Genomic DNA, 23,457 nt, shown 5'->3' with positions numbered 1-23,457 from the left:
CTTCTCTGTTAAATTATTGTTCATGAATAATTCATGTAAATTCACTTGTGATTATGAACAGTGAAAGAAAGAAAGAAAGAATACAAAACTCGAGTTTTGATGAACTGGGTTGTGGTATACATTTTAAACCTACAGTAAAGGAGAACCTACTTCAGTATAATTATGTGCAATGTCTATTGAGAATTAAAGAATGTATTGCTTTGTTTTCTCAAAATAACATTCAGTTTTTTTTTTTTTTTCTTTTTAACATATAACAATATTTATATGAAGTAGACTATCCAATACCTTGGACGAGTGAACTTTGAACTTTGATGACGAGTGATGGATCTGTCTTGAGACCATTATTGTTTAACTTGTGCATTAATTATTATTATTATTATTATTATTATTATGGGTATCTCCATGGAGTCAGTAGACTCATCGCGGGAGACCCAAACTAGCAAAACAATATCTGTCATATCTCTTCTTGAATTCATTTACAGACGAAGAGCTCACAACTAAGTCAGGCAATGAATTCCACTCATTCACCACCCTCCAGGCAAAAAACCTTGTTCTGCCACCTTTGTTAACCACACTCTTCTTTAATTTCCAGAGATGACCTCTTGTTCTTCCATCACTATCACACAGCTGAAACATTTCCCCTGCATCAATCCTATAAAAACCTTTTAGTAATTTGAATGTTTCTATCATATCCCCTCTTCTTCGCCTATCAACCAATCTCTGCAATCCACAAGCTCTCAATCTATCAATGTAGGGAGCATTTTTTATATCACTCACCAACTTGGTCACTCTTCTCTGAACCCTCTCCACAGCCTCCTCATCTCCAAGGAATCCAGGTGACCAGACCTGAGCACAGTAATCCAAATGTGGAAGTATCAATGCTTTATAAAGGGGAATAATAACCTCTTTATCTCTGGATGTCAGTGTGTTCCTCAACAACCAAGTAATCCTATGTGCAATCTTGGACACCTTAGCAATGTGTCCTCTGAACTTCATCTCCCTATCTACCAATACCCCTAAGTCCCTAGCCTCATCAATCTCTTGGAGTACCTTTCCATCGATGTAGTACACAGCTGGTAATCTTTTAATCCCAAAATGCATGACTTTACACTTTTCCACATTGAACTGACATCCATTTTCTTTTGCCCATTTTACCAGCTTATTTAAATCCTCCTGCAAACTTTCAACATCAGCTTGATTTTTTATTGCACTACACAACTTTGCATCATCAGCAAACAACTGAATATCTCCCTTTAAGCCGTTTCCTATATCATTTATATACAAATTAAACAACATTGGCCCAAGCACAGAGCCCTGAGGTACACCACTGGTCACCTGCCTCATTCTGGACTCTGCTCCTCCATACACCACCTTATGGTATCTCTCCCTGAGCCATTCTCCTATCCATATCACCAATTTAATATCCATTCCCATCTGCTCCAATTTGCGTAACAGTGTTCTATGGGGTATCCTGTCAAAAGCCTTAGCAAAATCCAGAAGTACCACTGTGTAGCCAGTTCCTTTGTCCAACTCGGATGTTATTCTATTATGAATAGTTAATAGATTGCTAAGGCAGGATCTACCTTTAACAAAACCATGTTGGCCTCTATAGAGTATCATATCCTGATCCACCCATTCTTGAATTTTGTCTTTAACCAACTTTTCCAATACTTTTACCACTACTCCTGAGATGGTGATTGGTCTGTAATTCAATACCGCAGTTTTAGAGCCACCCTTATGCAAAGGAACCACTTTGCCTAACTTCCACTCCCTAGGGACCATACCAGAGTTCAAACTTAAATTAAATATCCAGGTAAGAGGGGTTGACAATTCATTTGCACATTCACGCAACACCCGAGCTGATATTCCATCTAAGCCTACCGCAGTGTTTGCATTTAAGTTTTGCAATATATTTAATACCTCTGATTCTTTAGCTTCAATTCTCACATTAGGTATTGCTATATCCTCACTTGGGTGATAGACTTTTGAGAAGTGATCACTCAGTAACTCGACTATTACATCTGATTTTGTCACCTCGATACCATCAGCACCCACTAAGGTTATCCTTCCGAAGTCATTCTTCCTCTTACTTGCCACATAGCGGAAGAACTCTTTGGGATTACCCTTGATCTCTTTGGCTAAGGTCTTCTCATAATCTGATTTAGCTTTTCTTACTATGCTGGTAACCTTCCTAGCTTGAGCCTTGTACTGCTCATGGGTATCCTGATCGCCCTTCTCCTTGTAAATTCTCCATAACATTTTCTTTTTTTGCAGTTCAAGCTTGATACTACTGCTCATCCATCTAATGCCTGCCTTGTTTGACCTCCTGACCATGGGGACACAATCTGATATTGCTTTCCTCAGATACCCACTGATTTTATCCCAAGCACTGCTAACATCTTTCCCTTGCAATATGTTTTGCCATGGGATGGCTGCAAGCTCACTCCGAAGCTTGTTATAATTGCCTAACCTGTAGTTCCGTACATACCCCCTTCTTAATAGAAAAATCCACAGATTTTGCAACCTCCCAAGTCAATACCACATGATCGCTTTCACCAACTGGAGGTAACGAGGACACCTTACTTATGCATATAACCTCTGAACCAATAACCAGGTCCAACACTCTCACACCACGTGTCCCTTCAGTTACGTGCTGTTTCAAGTAATTATCTCGTAGAAGATGTATGAACTCCATTTCCTTTTTGCTACGTGATATTTCCTCCTTCCAATTGATATCACCATAATTAAAATCCCCCATAATAATCACTAAGCCTTCACTCATTGCACTAAGTTGCTGATGCATGAATTCAATATCTTCCCCCGTACTCCCTGGCCTATAGCAGCATCCAACTGTATATTTGGTTGCGTTGGTCACTATTTCGCACCAGACTGCCTCAAATGAACTCTCATTCACATGTCTATCATCATGATATACTACTTTCTTTGGCTGCAACACATCAGCTATCATCAACAGTACTCCTCCTCCTGTTCTATCTTCTCTATCCTCCCTGAAAATACTGTACCCATCACATTCAATTCCAATGACCACATCTTCTGCTGACAGCCAAGTTTCACTAATGCCTACAACTTTTGGTGAGATTTCACTGACTAATGCCAAAAATTCTTCTCTCTTATTTCGAATGCTTCTACCATTGGTATACAAAAATTGCAGATTCCCTCTAGATCTTGTACCGGCTTTAGAACTGATATATAAGTCACTAACTACCGTAGTCCTATGCCGATTTTTATCCCCTCTCTTCTGCAATTTATTCTGCCTATAAGGATCAATAAATACACAATCAGTGCTAAAGTTTCTCTCTCTTACACTCAACCTTTTCAATATTAGTTTCCCTGCCCAATAACTTCAACCTGTTCAGAAAACAATAACTCCTTCAATCGCTTATGTCCTTCCATGTTAAGATGCAGTCCATCTCTAGCATACAACTGCCTTTTTCCTTCAAACACACTCCAAACATCAACAAACTCCAGACCTCTTTTTCTGCACATTCTTGCAATCATATCATTCATTATCATTGCTCGTCTACTTAACTCGTAATTGTCAAAACGAGGCAGCACGCACACTATTCTCCCATTGACACTTTTCCTCTTCACAATATCTAATAATGTTCTTAAATCTTTTCCTACCCGATTTATACTACCTCTCAGGTCATTCGTACCCACCATAACTATCATCTTGTCTGTTTCATGCCCTCTCTTTATCGCTAAAGCCACTCTTTCTATTGTCCCATCAGCCCAGCCTCTGGGAACTGCTTTACTGGAGATGTGCATCTGTTTGCCAATGGGAAGAAGTATTGTAGATAGGTTTATACATTGTTTATTTATCAGGAAATAAAAACTTATACTAAAATATTAATTATAATAACTTTAATTAATACTTTCCTGTATTTCAGGATTGTTACATTGCCATCACCAGGGATCACAAAAACAATGATATGTTCATGCAGGCACTAACACTGGGATAAATGAGACAGGAAAGGCGACCAAAGTTTTGCCTAGATTGAGTGTATGAGCTAGATTGAGTGTCTTGGCCATTCAGCTGAAGATCTAAGGATGAGTGCTTCCCAAATTTGGGGCAGTCTCATGCACCCAAATTTATTGATGCTTGGAAAGCTTTTCATGGCTGATGCAGATTTGAGGAATAGCCTCTCATATTTGTATTTTCTGTGGTGTAATAGAATGGCCTTTTTCCAGTATATCCTGTGGTGAGTGTCCAAAGCATGGTCAGCAAGTCCTGAGTGGCTGTACTGGTGGAACCGGATGTAGTCCTTGTGTTCAGAAATTCTGATATTAGCCATCCTGCCTGTTTAGATATAATAAGACAGTTTACAACTGAAAGGGACCTGTTGGTGGAGCAAATAAGGGATGCCAATTTAATATGAGGTCTGCAAGTAGTTGTAAGGTTGTATTTTCCTTGGAATTTTTTTCAGTTTTTTGGGTGTGCCCTGGATATAAATGGAATGGTGATAGATCTTGAGTAATCTCTGCCCTGAAGCAGGAGGAAGGGGTACAGTTACAGGGTTTTAATATTTTTGGGGGATTGTAGCCATTGCCTAAGAAAGTGTTGAGTAGTTAGTGTCAGTAATTAGTGCAGTGTTATCAGAACTGATTAATTTTTTCCTGTTATATAGGGTTTTATAATTCCATATTGCTGGTAGGTGAGGTGGTGTGACTGCTCGTGAATGTATCTACCTCTATGTGTAGGTTTTTTGTAAACGGAGAATACCAGGGATCCATCTGGCTGGCACATAATCAGAGTGTCTAGGAAGGGGAGACTGTTGTTATTTTCCTTTTCTAAGGTAAACAGGATTCTGAGGTGTTGATTATTTAGATGTGTTAAGAAAATGTGGAATGTATAGCCAGGCCATGTGGCCAAATGGAGAACACGTCATCTATGTGGCATAGCCACAGATAGAGGGAAAAGCCATGGCATCAGACTGGCTACATCCATTCTGATGTTTTTGGCAATATGACTGGGAAGACTAAGGATACCTCATTCTATTTGGATCAATATTTCTTTTGCAGGATTATTTTAAGTGCTAGTGCAGTTATGGCAACATGCAATGGTTTGGATGAGATCTAAGGTAACTTTGAGTAGGACATTAGTGAATGAAGAGGAAACATTAAAACTAACCATTATTATTATTATTAGACACCTCTAGGGAGTCAAAAGACTCATTGAGGAATTGCACCTGTCTCTGCCAACTCAATCCACCAATTGATCGCAACTACACCAATGCCATCTACCTCCAACCACCACACCACTAGTATTTCCAAAGACAATCACAAACATCCATGTCCACAGCAGGATTTGAGTGGTTTAGCATGTCGGGTAGGCAAGCTTACCTATGTAATCTAACTAGTTTAAAACCACAGTAGCATTTCCCTTATCCACTTTGGTAATACAAGGGCTGCTCAATAAGTAATAAGACTAATTTTACTGTCGCCAAACCACTCATCACAATATTAATTTCTGTGGAATAATGAAATATTGCTGTCTGTATTAACAAAAGAGGTTGATAGATGGCATATACGGGCTGATGTGCCAGAGTATCACATGACTAAACACAAGCTTGTTTCGGTGCACCTACGAGCTGCAACCAGTCGTCGAAATGGAAGCATCCTTGGAACAGCGTTATGCAATTAAATTTTGTGTGTTTGCAAAAATCGGTATCGGACATTTTTAACATGATGCATGAAGCTTTCCACGATGAAGCAATGTCGAGGGCAAGTGTTTTTCGCTGGCATAAAACTTTTAAGGAAGGCAGGCAAAATGTGGAAGATCTTGAACATGAGTGAAGACCTTCAACGTCCATCACAGAGACAATGATCAACACAGCAGCGATTATTATCATCAAGGAGGATCGCAGAATCACAGTATGCCAGCTGCATGTTGTCCTGAATATTTCTGTGGGAAGTGTTCACTCAATCATGGCTGAACATTTGGGACTGAAACGTGTTTGCGCCCAATGGATTCCCAAACTCTTGACACCGGAGTAAATGCAGCATGGAGTGGATGTGTGCACAGAATGGAAAGAAAGACTGGAACAAGAAGGCGACAACTTCTTAAAATGCATCATTACAGCAGATGAAGCTTGGTTGTATCACTATGACCCTACAGCGAAACAACAAAGCAGTGAATGGAAGCATCCATCTTCACCTACCCCCAAGAAAGCAAAAACTGTAAAATCGGCTGGTAAAGTTATGACCATAATGTTTTTTGACTATGAAGGCATTGTTTACCAACACGCTGTAGAACTCGGGAATACTGTAAACGGCTCATACTATGTGGATGTTTTACGAACAATGGTACAGCATGTCAAAAGGAAGCATCCGTTGCTGAAGAATGGCTTCTTATTGCACCCGATAATGCAAGGCCACATATTGCTGGTTGTGTATTGGATGTTTTGCAGAAGAACACATAGATATCCTACCACATCTTCCATACAGTCCTGATCTTGTACCATGCGATTTCTGGCTGTTTCCTCAGCTCAAGAAACCACTGGGAAGCCACCATTTCAAAAGCAACAAAGCATGTGTAAAAGCTGCGGAGGCGGTTTTGAAAGAACTCTCAAAAAAAGGACCTTCACATGTGTTTAAGAAGTGGACGCAACGTTGGGACAAATGCATCGCATCTCACGGTGGTTACTTCGAAAAAGACCACATAAATGACGACAATTAAAAGTAGTAATCTTTTTCTGTATAAACATAGTCTTATAACTTATTGAACAGCCTACATACTATTCTGTTGTTATTTTTAATTTCTTGCAGAGCTTCAAATTCTTTTCTTGAAAAGTTGTTTTTTGGTAGTATAGCATGAGTGAGTACACTGGCTACATCCAGTCTGATGTTTTTGGCAATATGCTGGGAAGACTGAGGATACCTCATTCTACTTGGATCAATATTTCTTTTGCAGGAATTTTTTAGGTGCTAGTGCAATTATGGCAACATGCAAGTGCACTGATTGCTTCGGGCTTAGAAAGAGAGGTAATGCATTTGAGACTTACAAACTTCTGAAAGGGTCATACATGATATCAGTAGATGGAATTTTTGTTTTATGGAGGGTGGGGAAAGGATGAGGGACATCCCTGGAAGTTGAGAATGAATGCTGTCAAAAAGGGAGTGAGAACTAGAATTTTCTCTCGTGGAGTGGTGCATGATTGAAATGGATTGCCATTAGGCATTGTGTGTGTGCAGGTAGTGTGTGAATGAAATCTGAGAAAAGGAAAGACAGCTCGTGCAGGTAATATGCAGCCTTCCTTGATGAGTCCTTGACTCCCTGGAGGTCTCTCTTAATAATAACTATTATAATAATATTTTTAAACAAGCTACCCATTTTATATTTTTCCTTCATTATAGTTGGACTGTATTTGGTTGGCCTAATGATGCCACCATAGAACTTGAAAGGGTAATCCTCAGCTTTGATGAACAGAAGGAGAATTTACGGAAACGATTCTTGCAAGACCAAGCTGAATTGCTCGATACCTGTGATTCAATTACTGTAAGTAGTTTATTTAAGCAGCTGGTATGAAACCATTCCGCAGTTCTTGATTTTACTCATTCAGAATATGTGCATTATGTAAATTATTACTCTTGAAAAATATTTTAATATATATTTGTTGTTGTATCCTGTAAGATAAGAGATTAAAATTATTAGGACTTATTGAAAAATAATGCCCCCCATTTACACAGCAAACTTGCACAAGTCATTGAGGAACTGAAACCCATTTGCTTTGAATGATGAAGGGACAAATTTTTATGCAACTTTACTGTCAGGTAAAGAATTATAATTTGTACATTTGTGATATTGGAATGTTTTTACTAAATAGCTTAAGGAAATTACAACTTACAATAGAATATACATTAAAATAAATTTTAATACACTTCTAATATTTCGGCAATGTCACGTTGCCATTATCACAGAGCACCATCAGGACTTTTAGGAGAAAGAATAGCTTCATGCATCATTCCTCATTTACTGTGTGTTGTGCTTGCATGCACGTGTCTTGTATATAAGTTCCTGGGATAATGGCAACGTGACATTGCCGAAATATTGGAAGTGTATTAAAATTTATTTTAATGTATATTCTATTGTACGTTGTAATTTCCTTAAGCTATTTTAGTAAGAATGTATAACCAACGTTTAAGCTTTTCCATGAGAATTGGAATGTTTTGTAAAAGAATGTGTTGTTATGGTTTGCTGATGATGCTAAACTGAGGAAAACATTAGTTAATAAAGCTGATGTGGAAATGGGATGCAGGATGATTTAAATAGACTAGTAGTTAGGGCAAAAGATAATGGTAGCCAGCTTAGGATAATAAGTTGATTATTAGTAATCAACTTTGATCGCTTGTTTAATAATAATAATGATTGATATGTATTACACAAGTTCATCAGCACACCAAAGAACCATTATTGAACTTGTGTATGATTTGTCCCACCAGAAATTCAGAAGAGCTGCATCCCTAAGTAGCACAATTATTTTCATGGCCCTCTAAAAGTAGTACATTTAAATTTTATAAATCACTGGCTGTGTTTGCTATGTTGGAATTCTACAAAAATTCAAACTGCAAACTGGACTGCAAGTAATTGATGAACCTAGATATTTGTGGTGATGAGAGGCAGAGGGGTTGAATTTTCTTCGATATATTGCAAAAGTAAAATGATAGTTAAGACAATCACTTGGATGTTATAAACATACTGACAAGTAAGGATGAGGAAGTTGTTAATATCCCTCTTTGTAAGGCTTTGATATGACCATATCTGGATTACTGTGCTCAAATTTGGTTCCATAGATTTCTTGGAAATCTTTTGAGAAATAGTGACTGGCCAGTGGAATTTATGTATGATTTGTGCTACTGGGGATTCAGAAGACCTGCTTCCCTAAGTAGTACAGTTACTTTCATGGCTTTCTAAAAGTAGTACATTTAAATTTCATAAATCACTTACTGTGATTGTTATATTGGAATTCTAGAAAAATTGAAAGCATTGGATTAAAATTAAAAGCCTGTCTTTCCTTCATCACCTCATAAACTCACCAAAAGCTGCAGTGATCCTTCATCTTGGTTTCACTGTGTTTGAGTACCTACCAGGAATATCCAAAAATTTGGCTCTAACTTCTTTCTTTTCAAAGTCATTGTCAAAGACACAAATTTGAGAAGTCAAATTGCCAAACAACAAACAAATTGATATGTGCATACAGCCACTAGATAGGATATGTATGACTGAACCAGAACAACAAAGACAAGTCTAAAGTCCTAAATAGTGTTCCCTAGTGGGCTGAGGATGAGTGCTTTCCAGATTTGAAGTAGTTTCATATGACCAAATTTGTTGTGGTTTGGGTAGTTTCTTAAGGCTCAGGCAGATTTCAAGAAAAGTCTTTCATATTTAAATTGCTACTGTAGAGTAAGGTGACCTTTTCCCATCATATGTTGTGGTAAATATCCAAGGCATGGTCGCAAGCCTTGATAGCCATAGTGGTGGAACATGATGTAGTCCTTGTGTTCTGCAATTCTGGTGTTGATAGTGAAACATCTATTCCTGCCTGTTGGCCATAGTAGATCTGCTTAAAAACTGTACAGTACCCTGTACACAACCAGTAGGTCTATGAACTGTAGCTAGTATTTGGGAGGAGCAGGTAAGGAATGTTACTTTTCTATAAGTTCTGTAAGTGGTTACAAGGCTATGTCTTTTTAGGATTTTTTGGTAGTTTTTCAGATGTTCTTCAGATATATAGGATGGTATAGATTTGGTTTAATTTCTGTTCTGGAGAAAGGGGAGGGAGTAGTGTGGTTTGGGGATTTTAATATTTTTTGGATTTGGTAGGAATTCTATCCATTAGCTAAGAAGGTGTTGTGAATGTGTCACCACGTGTGTGTGTGTGGGGAATCTATAAGCTGAAAATTCCAAGAATCCATCAGGTTTGTGCATCTAGGAAGAAGAGACTTGTTTATCTCAAGGTGAACTGGATGCTGGGGTGCTGGTTATCAAGATTTCTTAGGAAGGTGTTAAGAACTTCAGAGCCATGTGACCAAATGGAGAACACATCAAAGAGCATCAGCCTCACTTCATGTCAGATGATGAAATCAGCACCATGAAAATGCAGTTTTGTTAATAAGGTAATCTGGTCTGTCCTGACACACTTATTAAACTACTTAAACAGTGCAGCTGTAATGGTTGTGTAAAATTGCAGAATAAACTTTAAAGAAATTACCATTTTTTTTCTTTCAATGAACAACATCTGCTCCTGCTACAAATAAATAAATAATAATAGAATAAATTAATTAAATTAACATTGCTTTTTAAGTAGCATTTTCAGTGTTATAAACTAGCAATTTATATTTAGAAATTATTTAAGTGAAACATTTGATATTTCTGAATTAGAAACTATTTTTATTATTTAAAAATGGCTGAGAATTGAACTTGTAAACAAAATCATCAATGTTTTACACAGGTATATATATTTTATGGGATATGAAATGGCTCAGCTGTTTATAAATCCAACTACACTGAGCACAGAAATGATGCTGACTGTTTTCCCCTTTCAGTTACAGATTCTTCATAGAAATATCACACATTTTTTTTTTTATAAATGTGACTAAAATTATCAAAATAATATTTATTTCTTTTGTATGCTGATGGCAAAGCAGAAAACTGTGTTGCGGAAATATCCAGAAAATCTGATGGAGCATTCCAGACTTAACAAGCATTTAAAAAAAAAAAAAAAAAGAAAAAAAAAAGATGATAGCATGAGTATATAAATAGTCTGAGCATCGGTTTTCAATTTGAGCATGTCATTTATAATTTACTGTGTGTTAATTTTTCATTTATGCATATGCATAAAGAGGTTGTATAAATAGTCCAGACACATTCTGTTAGTAGTTTCTTAGTTACAAACTAAGATGCTATGGAGAATGCTTTTTTGCCAGTACAATATGTAAAGTTATAACAGTGGAATGAAAAAGACTTTTCCTCTCTAAATCTTCCATCTGCCATAAACCTCACTTGCTTATGAGATCTGCATGTACTTTTAGCATCAGAATTAGTGATGTGTTTTTTTTTTATCAGCCTGAACCAGTGAACCACAACAGTTCACACAGAATCGATTAAATTTACTGAGTGAATTCATCAATTAGCTTTAATTCAAAGCTAAGAATCTGCTTAATCCTGAGAAACATTTCTTAATCCAGAAGGTATGAGAATGAATTTATACCATGGTTTTATAAGTTCATTAATGCAATAATGTTGATTAATGCAAGAATATTTCTACTAAAATGTTTTAAGTATCTTTGCTACAGATTCCAACATGTTTTAACAAAGAAGGTATTTCTGTGGAAGCAGACATAAAATTATTGTTATCATTATCCCAAGACCCATTGAATTAAAGCTTCATCTAGGAGGTCCTCATGATACCATTCTTTAAACACTCATATTCTCTGCATACATCACACTCTCAGGCAAGGCATTCCAATCATTCACAACTCTGAATGCAAAAAACCTGCTTCTCATTCCCTTGCTCACACCCTCCTTATATAGCTTCTAGGGATGTCCTCTGGTTCTCCCCCTGATCTACCACCATTTACTGTAAAACCTCTCCAACATTGATCTTCTAACAACCCCTTACTAACTTGTAGGTCTCTATCATATCACCCCCCCTTCCCCCAATCCACTAACCTCTGTAAATTGCATTCTTCTCAACCTTTCCTCATATTCGACATTCCAGAGATCAGAAACTACTTTAGTAAGTCGTCTCTGGACCCTTTCCAACATCTCTTTGTTCTTTTGAAAACTAGGTGACCAAATCTGTGCACAGAAGTCCATGTATAGCCTAATCAAAGCCTTATACAATGGAACAAGAATCTCCTTACTTCTACAAGTCAGTGTCCTCTGCATCATTCCCAGAATTCTTTGTGTTGTCCTCACTATTTTGGCAATGTATCCCCTAAATTTCAGATCCTTATCCACTATTACCCCAAGATCTCTTATTTCCTCCACCTCCAACAATATATCCCCACCAAGCATAGATTCTACATCCCATCTTTGTTTCCCAAATTTTAATACCTTACATTTTGCAATATTGAACTCGCATCCCATTCCCATGTCCATTCACTCAATTTATTCCAGTCTTCTTGTAAGGCCACAACATCTTTACCCTTCATAGTTCATCCCAACTTTGCATCATCTACAAACAACTGAATATTCCCACTGAAATCTTTGACAATATCATTAACATGATGGTTAAACAGCAATGGCCACAAAACAGACCCTCGAGGCACACCACTAGTGACTTTTAGCTTCCTGGATATTGCTCCCCCATACACAACTTGCTGATACTACAGATAGCCAATCTCTGCTCCAGTGCACTAATCTAATATCTAACCCCATCTGCTCTAGTTTGACTATCAACTTATCTTGTGGTAATCTATCAAATGCTTAACTGCATGTGAATGATTGGAAGTGACAATGACCACAACCAGAAAGAAGCGTGGATATCAGAAATGTAATAAAAAAATTTCTGGATAACAATACAGAAACTGATTTCATATATGCTCAAATTTATTTTAAAAATGAAGCTGCAATACTGAAAGGAAGGTAGGTTTATTTTTTGCACTCTCATTTGAAGTAATTTACTGAGAATGTTAGTGCGGTGAATGAAATGCAGGGTGAAAGATTTCACCTGGAAGAAATTGGAAGGAGGTAGCAGATACTAGATCATTTGCATGCTAGTGCTTTACTGTTATATGACATACTTTGCTCACTACAATAACATTCTCAGTCAATAATATAAAGTTTTATTCTCATATTACAACCTGATTTTTTCAAATAAATGAGAATATTTTTAACTTGATGATGTCGCCACCTTGTCATGGTAAAGTTGCTTGTGTGCACTAATAATCCTTTGAGCTGTGTCAGCAGTATTATAGCTTCTGGAATGGCCTCTCTTTTTAGTTAATTGCCATTCGATGATTTGTTTTTCAATTAGTTGTTTTTTTTTAAGAAATTGCCTTTTGATAAATTGTTTATATCGAAAAAAATAGGTGAATTTTCTGGATACTGTTGGGCGGTTATTACCACTGCCGAAAGATAGTCATTTTTTCATGTTTTAGTTAATAATATTGGGTTAACTCATTGTAGTTTTTGTTTTATATGGGTGTGCGATTGACTGAGCTGTTTAATTTGTAAGTAAACATATTGTTTTGTTTAAGTACAGTATTGTTGGTATGGCACGGAAGAACAGTGGTAGCAAAGACTTCATTGTTGGGTAATTTGAATTTGTGTGAGATGTCTTTGTTTCAAAAATTAAAGTATTTATGGAATGAGTGTGAAACAGGTGCATGAGTTTGTATTAAGTATTTTGACAGTGAATTCCAGTAAGATGGTGATAACAAAGCAAATGTTAGTGGAGCAGGTGGTATCGATAGTAAAATGGAAAATGATAACGTTGACATTCATATTGAACATGCAGCAGCAGCAGAAATACAGGAGAATAAAATAGATATAATAAGGAAATAGCTTACTTGAATGTTATCCTTTACAGGAAAAAGTGTGAAATTGAAAAGTTTCGGGTGCAGCAAGAGATTAACAAGGCTGAGAAGAGAAAGGAGCACATGATCCAAGGTAAAAATTGAGATCATATCAACAAACGAGATAAACATGGTAAGGAGAAAATTATGTATGGGAACTCAGTTATCAGAGGAGAACTTAATGAAAGTGTAAAAAAATCATTTTTCCCTAATACAAAAATTAATGATATTAGTCATGCCATGCAGTTGCAAAAAAAGATGCAAAAGAACTATCTTGGTTGCTCACTAATGATCTGAGAGGTGATAGATATTCTGTGAGGGAGGACATGAAGGAGTTATTAGACAGAGCAGAAATGAAGAGTGAGAAGGTAAAAATTGTAAGTCTTCTGCCATGCAATAATAGAGACAAATTGGAATTGATAGCAAACAAACCAATATATAGGTTATGCAGAAGGAATGATGTATATTCTGTGGAGTTACGGCCTTGTTTGAGGGGTAAGAACTATTTGCATAAAGCAGATGGACTGTATCTAAATGGTTTTGCTGTTAGGTGTCTAGTAGAAAGAGCTTTGTTCACTGAGGCTGAAGTGCAAATTCAGGAAAAATTAAGCAATTTGGTTTGATGCAGGTGAATGTGTGTATATTCTGTGGAGTTACGGCCTTGTTTGAGGGGTAAGAACTATTTGCATAAAGCAGATGGACTGTATCTAAATGGTTAAGGCACCCATGAGGCGAGTGATTGAGAGAATAAATCTAGTGCAGAATCTAGCCTTTCAAGCCAAATATTTAATGAGATATTCAATTCAGTAAGTAAAGTGGACTTGAGGCTTTAAGGGATGCTGCAGTTTCTGTATATTAATGCCAGAAGTATGTTAGAATGTTAATAACAAGAGACAGGAGTTTTTGCCATTGATTAGTGCAACCTTGCCAAAAGTTATAGGCATTAGTGAGACTTGGCTAACAGCAGATAATGTAATTGTGAAGAGTTTAGTATTTTCAGGGAAGATTGGGGGGGGGGGTGCTGATGATAACAGATGAATTGCAGGCAAAAAGAATAGGAGATAGGTGGGGGATAGGGGTGGCTCCTTATTTGAAGCAGTCTAGTGTGAGATCAAGGCAAATTTGAAAAATATATGGTTGGTTGCTGCTATAGGCTGGTGGGAGGGGTTCCAGGGATGATCTGGAAGACATATATCAACAGATTAGTACAATGATTGCAGGTTGAGTGATTATTATGTTGGATTCACTATGAAGATATAGATTGGAAGGAAGAGAGATCACATGGAATTTATACACTTACTGAGAGATAATTACTTGAAACAGCATGTGGTAGAGAGAACTCGAGGCACAAGAATATTGGACCTGGTTATAGGATCAGAAGAGTTATTCATAAGTAAGGTGACCAAATTTCCCCCAACTGGGGAAATTGACCATGCAGTCAGTTAATAAAGGAGATTATAAAAAAAGAAGAATATTTTGTCAAGATGTGGTTTCTGTGAAATTACAAGGCAGGTGATTATGGCAAGCTTAGGAGCTAGCTAGAAGCTGTGCCATGGCATAAAACCTTGCAGTGGACTCAAGGTGCTTGGGAGATAGTTAAGGGGCATCTAGAGGAAGCTATATGAAATTGTACACCTAAGATGAGGAGGATAAATCTGGTAGGAGTTAGATGGATGAGCATGAGCTTCAGAAAAAGAAAATGCTGTGGAGGGGATATAATGAGATTGGTGACCAGCAAACTCATGAACAGTACAAGGATCAGGCAAGGGTGACCATGGTAAGGAAAGCAAAATCAGGCCAGCTAATATCCCAGAGAGTTTTTTTTATTTGTCACTTATTTGTCACTATGTGACAAATAAGAATGACTATAACAAGAATAACCTTAATGAGTGCTGATGGTCATGACATGACAAAAGCAGATAAAATAGTTGAGTTACTGAGTTTGACCACTTTGCAAGTATATATCATACAAGTAGAGTTAATTCTGTGACGGGTGGCAAAAACTTATGGGATATCAGCTCATGTTTTGAAAGAATGTTCAAGGGAACTGGCAGTGCTTCTTACTAGGCTCTTTAAGTCTCAGCTCTTGTAGAGTTCCAAGGGAATGGAAAGAGAGTAAATAATAATTCCTTTGCATAAAGAAGGATCTAAGTCTACAGTAGCAAATTATGAACCAGTCAGTATCTCAAGAGTGGCCTTAAAAGTACTGGAAAAATTGGTCTACAAGAGAGATTCATGAATGGGTGGATAGGAATATGATATTCTGTGATGTTCAGTATGGCTTTGTGAAGGGTCAGTCATGCTGTAGTAATTTACTAACTTTTTATAATTGAGTGGCAGTGAATTGGATAATGGAAATGGTTACATAATGATTCTTTTGGATTTTGCAAAGGCATTTGACCGAATAATACCATTCGTATTATTCAGACTCTTATACATAAATTAAAACAAATGGGAATGACACTGGTTATGTGGATAAGAGGGTGGCTGCTGGACAGATATAAAAAGTGGTATATGGAGGAGCAGAATCCAGGCAAAAGCATGTGACTAGTGGTGTGACACAGGGTTCAATGCTAGGACCATTATTCTTTAATTTGTACATAAACGATATAGGAAATAACCTGAAAGAAATTATTCAGTTGTTTGCTGATGATGCAAAATTAGGTCAAGTAATAGTTAATCAAGACAAAGTGGAGAGCTTGCACTGCAATATAAATAGGCTGTCAGTTTAGGCAAAAGTTAATGGGTGTCAATTTAATGTGGAGAAATGTAAAGTTATGCATATTGGGAAAACAGATTACAAGCTGTGTACCACAGGAAATAGATGAGATCTAGGGGTGGTAGTCAGCAGAGAATTGAAATTAAGAAGATATGAAGCTAAGGTAGCTCATGAAAATGCTTGGCTATTGAGGAACACACTAACGAGTAGAGATAAGGAAGTTGTTATTCTTCTTTATAGTGCCTAACGAGAAAATCGTAGAGAGGATCCAGAGGCGAGCAATCAAGATTGTGAGTGGTCTGTGGAATGTTCCCTGTGATGATAGATTGAAGGTATCTGATATACAGAAGTTGGTTGATAGGACAAAAACAGAAGATATAATATAAACATTTAAATTACTTAGAGTTTTCTTGTAGTGATTCAATGAAAATCTCTCAGCATTTGTCTGGGGGAGGGGAAGAACAAGAGGTAAAAGTGTGGTTAGTGGGAGTGTGAGGATTACATTTTTCACTTGGAGAGTTGTGAAGAAATGGAATGGATTGCCAGAGTGAGTTGTTAGTGCTTTGTCTGGTAATGGGTTGAAGTAGAGGTTTCAATTAATTGGGTCTCCCATAAGGGTCAAAGCTGTATAACTGAGAGGAGACCTCCACATAGCCTTTAAAGGAATGTGGAGAACCGACCAGGGCCTCTGACCTAATGTCCAATCCTCACTTTCTCGTGGTGCACCCTGTTGGGTATCTACTTGGATACTGAACGGACGAGGATGGGCTGGCAATTTGGGATTTAGCCGACCAAATTGTATTCTTATTGGTTAAACCAAAATATAGAATGATGGTACAACATGACAAAATTTCATGCCGGCTGGGGCGTCGCCCGGTTAAACAAGGCCCCCGTTGCTTTCGCCAGGGAACCAGGGCGAACAGCGAAAAGTCAGCTACTGGAACAAATCTGAAAATAAACCCCAACTCAACATTACCAGAGTTAAAGATCGGTAATATTGGAGTGTTGACAAGTAACAGACTGATTTGGAGGAAAATTGTAGATAGGAAATTAATAATGATGTAATTTTTTTCATGTAGTACTATCATATCCTGTACACCCCTTGAGGGTACATGGCAGGAATTTGATGATGATGATGATGATGGGTCTCCCATGATGAATTTTTGGACTCCATGGATGTGCCAGTATAATAATAATAACCAAGTTGTATTACCTCTTATCATCCCAAAATTGGTGTCCCATATCCCTTCTGTGGTATTTTGTCAAAAAGACGAGAAGAAATATTAAATAATTATGTCAGAGTAAGCATATATCCAACTGATACTATTTATTCATTCTAATCTATATTCTCGTAATTTAAATTACCTCTTGTTTGCTAAACCAATTTCCCTGTAAATTTCTTTCATCACTCTCTGATGTCCAGGCCTATAGACACATCTCACTAAATATTTCATTTTGTCTACTTTTGCCTCATATCATGCTGCTTCAATGCCATTGCTTACGCTTTCCATTATCTTCATCTTGATTAGCACAATTTCTTATATATCATCAACAATCCACTCCTCCTCTTGTTCCCTTCCTCTCTGCACAAAAAGAGGAGTGAGCCATTTTTCAAGGCACTTCTGGTACTCATTGCATTTACAAGCAGTGCATCTTATATTTTGATCAGCAACCAGTCTTCTCTATCACTTCTCTTTCCTTTGACTCTTTCTCTTTATCATAACCTGTCATATCCTGATCCAACTAATCTTCATGCATGAAGTCTATCCTTTCTTTATCATTAGTACCTCACATCCTCATTTGCTACTGCCTTCTAGTATCGTCTTCTGATACTATCTCTATTGTCTTTTTATCCATCACTGCTCCCTCTCCCATTTCCCTTTCTGTCTTGCTTATCCATTCTTTCATTCTTCTTCCATTGCTCTCCCTCTCTGTTCCTAACCACTTTTTCAGTCTTATTTCCTCAGATCTTTCATTTTAACTCACTTATTACCCTATCTCCTAGAAAGAGCCACTTCAGATGTTTCATTATGAACTCATTCAATTATAATTCACTTAATACAGCTCCATTTGATCCTCAGATTCATCTCACACATTTACAAGCTATTACATGCAGTTTTCTTTCCATAGCTCTGCAAATACACTATTCATTAGTTTTGTTTATCTCAGCTCATCACTGTCATACGTAAGCAGTACTCTGACCACTTTTCACCTCTTTTCTGCTGGACCGTGAATCTCTAACTTCTGATGTCCATCATTTTGTTCCTTCCTGAAGCTACAAGTAACGCTGTTACCACTTTTCTCCTACCCAGAGCCTCAGTTATCCTGCAAATTCCTTTTCTAGAACACAAACTGTGTAACCTCTTATTCACCACATTGTATAATGGTTTGATAATGGAATCCCCTCCCCATATGTTGTCTTCATATATTCATCATCTCTTTCTTTTGGCCATCTTTCACTTATTTATTTATGCCAGTGATTTGTTTTGAGTTATATTTGGATATTTCCAAATGCAAAATGTTATACACTGTTACCTAAAGAAATGCACTACTCAAATACTAATATATTGGACCTGGCTATCATCTTATGATCTGAAAATGTAAAGTGCAACCACACAAATTTTCCCCAAATGAATAATATTGATGAAGAGATCTCCTGTGGATCAGACATAATGGAATTCATACTGGTAGTCATTAATTAATTGATGGACTTCCACTGCTGAAGGAAATGACCATTGATAAGCTTTTAGATTTATAGAGAGAACTGAGGTGAAAGTAATAGGGACAATAGTTTAATGGTTGACTTTTATTCCCCTATCATTTTTGGAAAGAGCTGAATATACAGTCAACCAGGATAGATTTCAGATAATATGAAGGATTATTATTATTATTACATTCTTCTTGGTAATCTTTCTAAGTTCATTCACATTAGATACTCAAACCATTACGAGCAAGAGTTCATAAGCATTTCTTCAACACTTTTTAGTTATAAATGATGGCAGAACCCCAACATAAGAAAAACCATAATATAAGAGGACTTTAGAAATGTGTTTAATGTGTTCCACTATAAAACTTTATTTTTATATATTTAGTCTTTTAATTATCTGTATATTAGTATATTGATATATAAAAATAAATTGTTTATTTTGTTCATCTAGATTTCTGTATATATTTTATCTATTATTATTGTTATTACTTTATATTTTTAATTATATTTTTTCCACCAGAGGTCAGGCTAGAGAAAATGATGAACAAACTCCATCTGGCTCTGTAATATAGTGTACATCCCCCCCCCCATCATTTCTCAAGCCACTATTTCCATATGAGGCCATCTCTGCGACATTCCACCTGTACAATTCTAGTTTCCCTGTCCCAACACACTCACTTTACCAGAAAACAACAGTGCTTTCACCTTCACCCTTCTACATTCAAATGTAATCCATCTTTTGTCTGTCCTCAAACGTACTCCATGCATCCACATATTCCAGACCTCTTTTCCAGTACATTCTTGCTATCATCTCATTTATCATCACTGCTCTTCTCCTCCATTCTGCATTATCAAACATAACCTTACTATCTTTTCTTGGACACATTCTGCTGCACTGTCTAACATCAACCTGAAACCTTGTGCTATGTGATTCATTCTAACTCTCAGGTCATTTGTCCCAACAGTTACTGTCATTTCCTCGACACTTTCATCCTCTTTACTGTCATTATTACACTCTCCTCCTCATTCCACCAGGCAGGCACTTTTCTGGCACTCTACTCTCGACACAGCCCACATTGAATCTCCATGACACTCTGAACAGATTCATTTATCCTTCTCTTACTGGCATCCCTGGCTCTTATGGTTTCCAATCTCTCTCTCTCTCTCTCTCTCTCGCTCTATGGTTTCCACACTCTCTTATCTTTCTGCATTTTCCTCTCTTGCCCTCTCTTTCTCTCCCATTCTCTCCTATTCCTTTCTCCTTTGCTCTCTGATGACTTGCTTCTAGACTCTCTTAACTTTCTTCAGTTGTTTCCTCTCATCCCCTGTCTCTGCCGTTCTCTTCCACCTACTCTTCCTTTTACACTATCCAACCTCTCTATCCTTTCAAGATCTTCATTCACCCTCCTAAACTCAGTCTTCATTCCTTCCATCTCCTTTCTCAGCATTTCTGTTTCTCTTTCTACATATTCTGCTTTCAATTTACATCTGCACACAATCATGGCCATCAAACAAACCATCTCTGTCTTCTAAGCTGTCCAACGCTAAGTACATATATACGTCTTTAACATTCTCTCCACCCTCCAACACACAACTGGCATCCACAACCTGAAAATCACCAATTTCTGAATTGCTATCTCTTCCGCCGCTATATCCTAAGATCAAGATGCTAATTGTATCCCATCCCCCCCCCATTGTCTACATTTCATGCACATATACACATACCCATCTCTCACCTGTTATATTTTTAAACAATTGGATGCATACATACTGCATGCTACAAAATCATCAATTATGCTATGAATAACACAGTCTAAATGGTGGGGGACTAGGTGTAGTGCTAAAATTGGTGACCACCATGTTGAATACAATCAATACTTGTGGATACTTTACTGAGACAGTAAAATCCTAATAAAATGCCACACAATCATACAAAAAATCATCAATATGAATAGCATAAACTGAAAATCCAGTGTTGTCATGAAATAAGCACAATGATATCTTTCCATCACTTTACCAAGTCACCTTGGTAAAGTGATGATGATCATATTGACAGAAAGATTGAAAACACAATTGGAAGCATACCTTGCAGACGAGCAAGCAGGATTTAGGAAGGATAGAACTGCAATTCAACAGATTTTGACAATGAGGTTAATAGCAGAGAAAGCCAGGAGAAAAAATAAAAACATATATACTTGCTTTGTTGATTTTCAGGAAGCATTTGACAGTATTGACCAGAAAGTGACATTAGCAGTTCTGGAATCCTATGGAATTGATAAAAAACTAATAGCTAAATTAAAAGATGTTTATCAGAATGCAGTTGCAGCAGTTAGAATAGGTGATGATTTGGGGAAATGGTTTAAAACAAGCAGAGGTACTAGACAGGGAGACCCAATATCACCAAGCATTTTCATCGCACATTTAGAAAGAGCAATGGACAAATTGAAGGAAGATGCCAAAGGAATATCTGTACACGGAATGAGAATTAACAATCTGAGATTTGCAGATGACATTGTTATTATTGAAGAAGACGAAAGAGAACTACAAAAAACACTGAACTGTTAAATGAGGAAGGGAAGAGATTTGGACTTGTTATGAACTTGGAAAAAACAAAGACAATGGTATTTGGTGAGAAGAACATGAAACAATAGATACAAGTGGATGGAACTGATATAGAAAATGTAGAACAATTCACACGTTTGGGAAGTAAACTGACATATGACTTGGACTGTAAAAAAGAAATAAAGATCAGAATTGCAAAGGGAAGAACAAATCTGAAGGCCATGGATAATATCTGGAAAAGTAAAGTGATCAGTCTGCAAACAAAACTAAGCATACTGGAAACATGCATCTTCAACAGTGTACTGTACAAATCTGAAACGTGGGTAATAAATAAGGAATCAAGAAAAAGAATTTTGACATTTGAAAGAACTTGTTACAGGAAGATTCTAAGAATAGGATCGGTACAGAAAATCACCAATGAGGAGCCCTATCAGAAGATACAACCAAAACAGAATCTAATGCAGAAGAATAAAACGGAAGCTGCAATTATTTGGACACATCTGTAGAATGAGTGAGGACTGGAAGATAAAGACATTTATGTTTGGTATTTTGGATGGTTTAAACAGAAGAGGTAGACCATACAGAGAATTGATAGACGATATAAAAGACTGGTGTGGAATGGGTGTACAAAAACTGTGACACTATGCACTGGACAAAGAAGGGTGGAAGAAGATAGTGAAACAAGCATCAGACATCAACAGGCAGTGAGCCCATGGTTCGTGATGATGATGATGATATCTTTCCTTACTATTAATACTTAACTTTTTTTTAACAGCTTGCAGCATGCATTGCATCTGTCTTTATGTTTTTTCCGATAAGTCTTTAAGTACACAGTTTTCTTTGCTTAATGTTCCATCATTTGAAAACAGTAAAAGAAATATATGAGAAAATCAGGATGTAACTTGTTATATCTATACACAAATGCTATGAGCATTAGAAATGAGTCTAGTTTGTCATTCTGGTGATTATGTTTTGACCTAAGATTATGGGCATTAGTTAAACATGGCCATCAGAATCAGATGTAGTAAGTGGAATTGAGTGTAAAGGATATAATGATTTTAGGAAAGACAAAAGACAAGAAATGGGGGAGAGGGAGTATTATTATGATATCAGATTATTTGCGTCCAGTCAGGGTAGAAACTCATGAAAGCAATAATATCACATAATTTTTTTAAATAACGAAACCTGTGGTGCGTTCATAATTAAAAGAAACACATGTATTAACCACAGTGAAAATTATTTAATTATAAATATTTCATTCTAAGTATCTTAGGACATCATCAGTACAGTAGTTTTAAACAATAATAGGAATAACATACAGTAAGGGTGCATGATTACAATAGAATCTCATTAAACGTGCATAATGTGCTAAAGTAGTACAAAAAAAAAAAAAAATTAATTATATAACACAATTTTGTATGACAATTTCCCATACTTTAGGAATAGTAAGAATGTCGTTGCGGTTTAAGTTTGGTCTGTGTAGTAGGGCTTCAGAACTTTCTTTGTATAAACATTCATGTTTATATAAAGATCTATGTAAAAGTTTAGACTTTTCCCAATGGATCCTATGGTTTGGATTTTCAATTCTGTGTTGAGAGAGGCCAGATTTCTGCGGTTTAAAAAAACAAATGTGATCTTGATATTCTGAGATGCATTTCTGAACAGACCTACTTGTCTATCCAAAGTAAGATAATTTGCATGAGCATGGAATCTCATAAACACCAGGTAACATCAAAGTTGAGAGTTTGTCCTTAGGAGAAGGTGACAAGTTGTAAATTTGGTTGATAGGTTTGTAAGTAGTGGCAGAATTGTATTTCTTCATAATTTTAGAAAGATGCACTGAGATGCCTTTAACGTAAGGTATGGGAATCCTATGGACTTCTTCCTGTCTGGTTTGATGTGTGGAGAAGTGACTACTGATGATTTT

The 23,457-nt window shown here is 36.9% G+C and overlaps 1 protein-coding gene across 1 annotated transcript in view; it reads left to right on the top strand.

The window, feature by feature from the left end:
- The window catches only part of sac (sterile affecting ciliogenesis), a 515,109-nt gene that overhangs the window by 388,534 nt on the left and 103,118 nt on the right, over positions 1 to 23,457 (top strand). Inside the window, exon 14 of the mRNA XM_090399395.1 lies at positions 7,378 to 7,519. Coding sequence (XP_090255521.1) covers positions 7,378 to 7,519 — 142 coding nt within the window. The remainder of the gene's footprint in view (positions 1 to 7,377; positions 7,520 to 23,457) is intronic.

This window comes from Typopeltis vanoorti, chromosome 10, assembly GCF_054136105.1.
Source record: "Typopeltis vanoorti isolate ZY-2024b chromosome 10, IOZ_Tvanoo_1.0, whole genome shotgun sequence".
Taxonomy (NCBI): Eukaryota; Metazoa; Arthropoda; class Arachnida; order Uropygi; family Thelyphonidae; genus Typopeltis; species Typopeltis vanoorti.
This window is presented reverse-complemented; position numbering and strand designations above follow the sequence as displayed.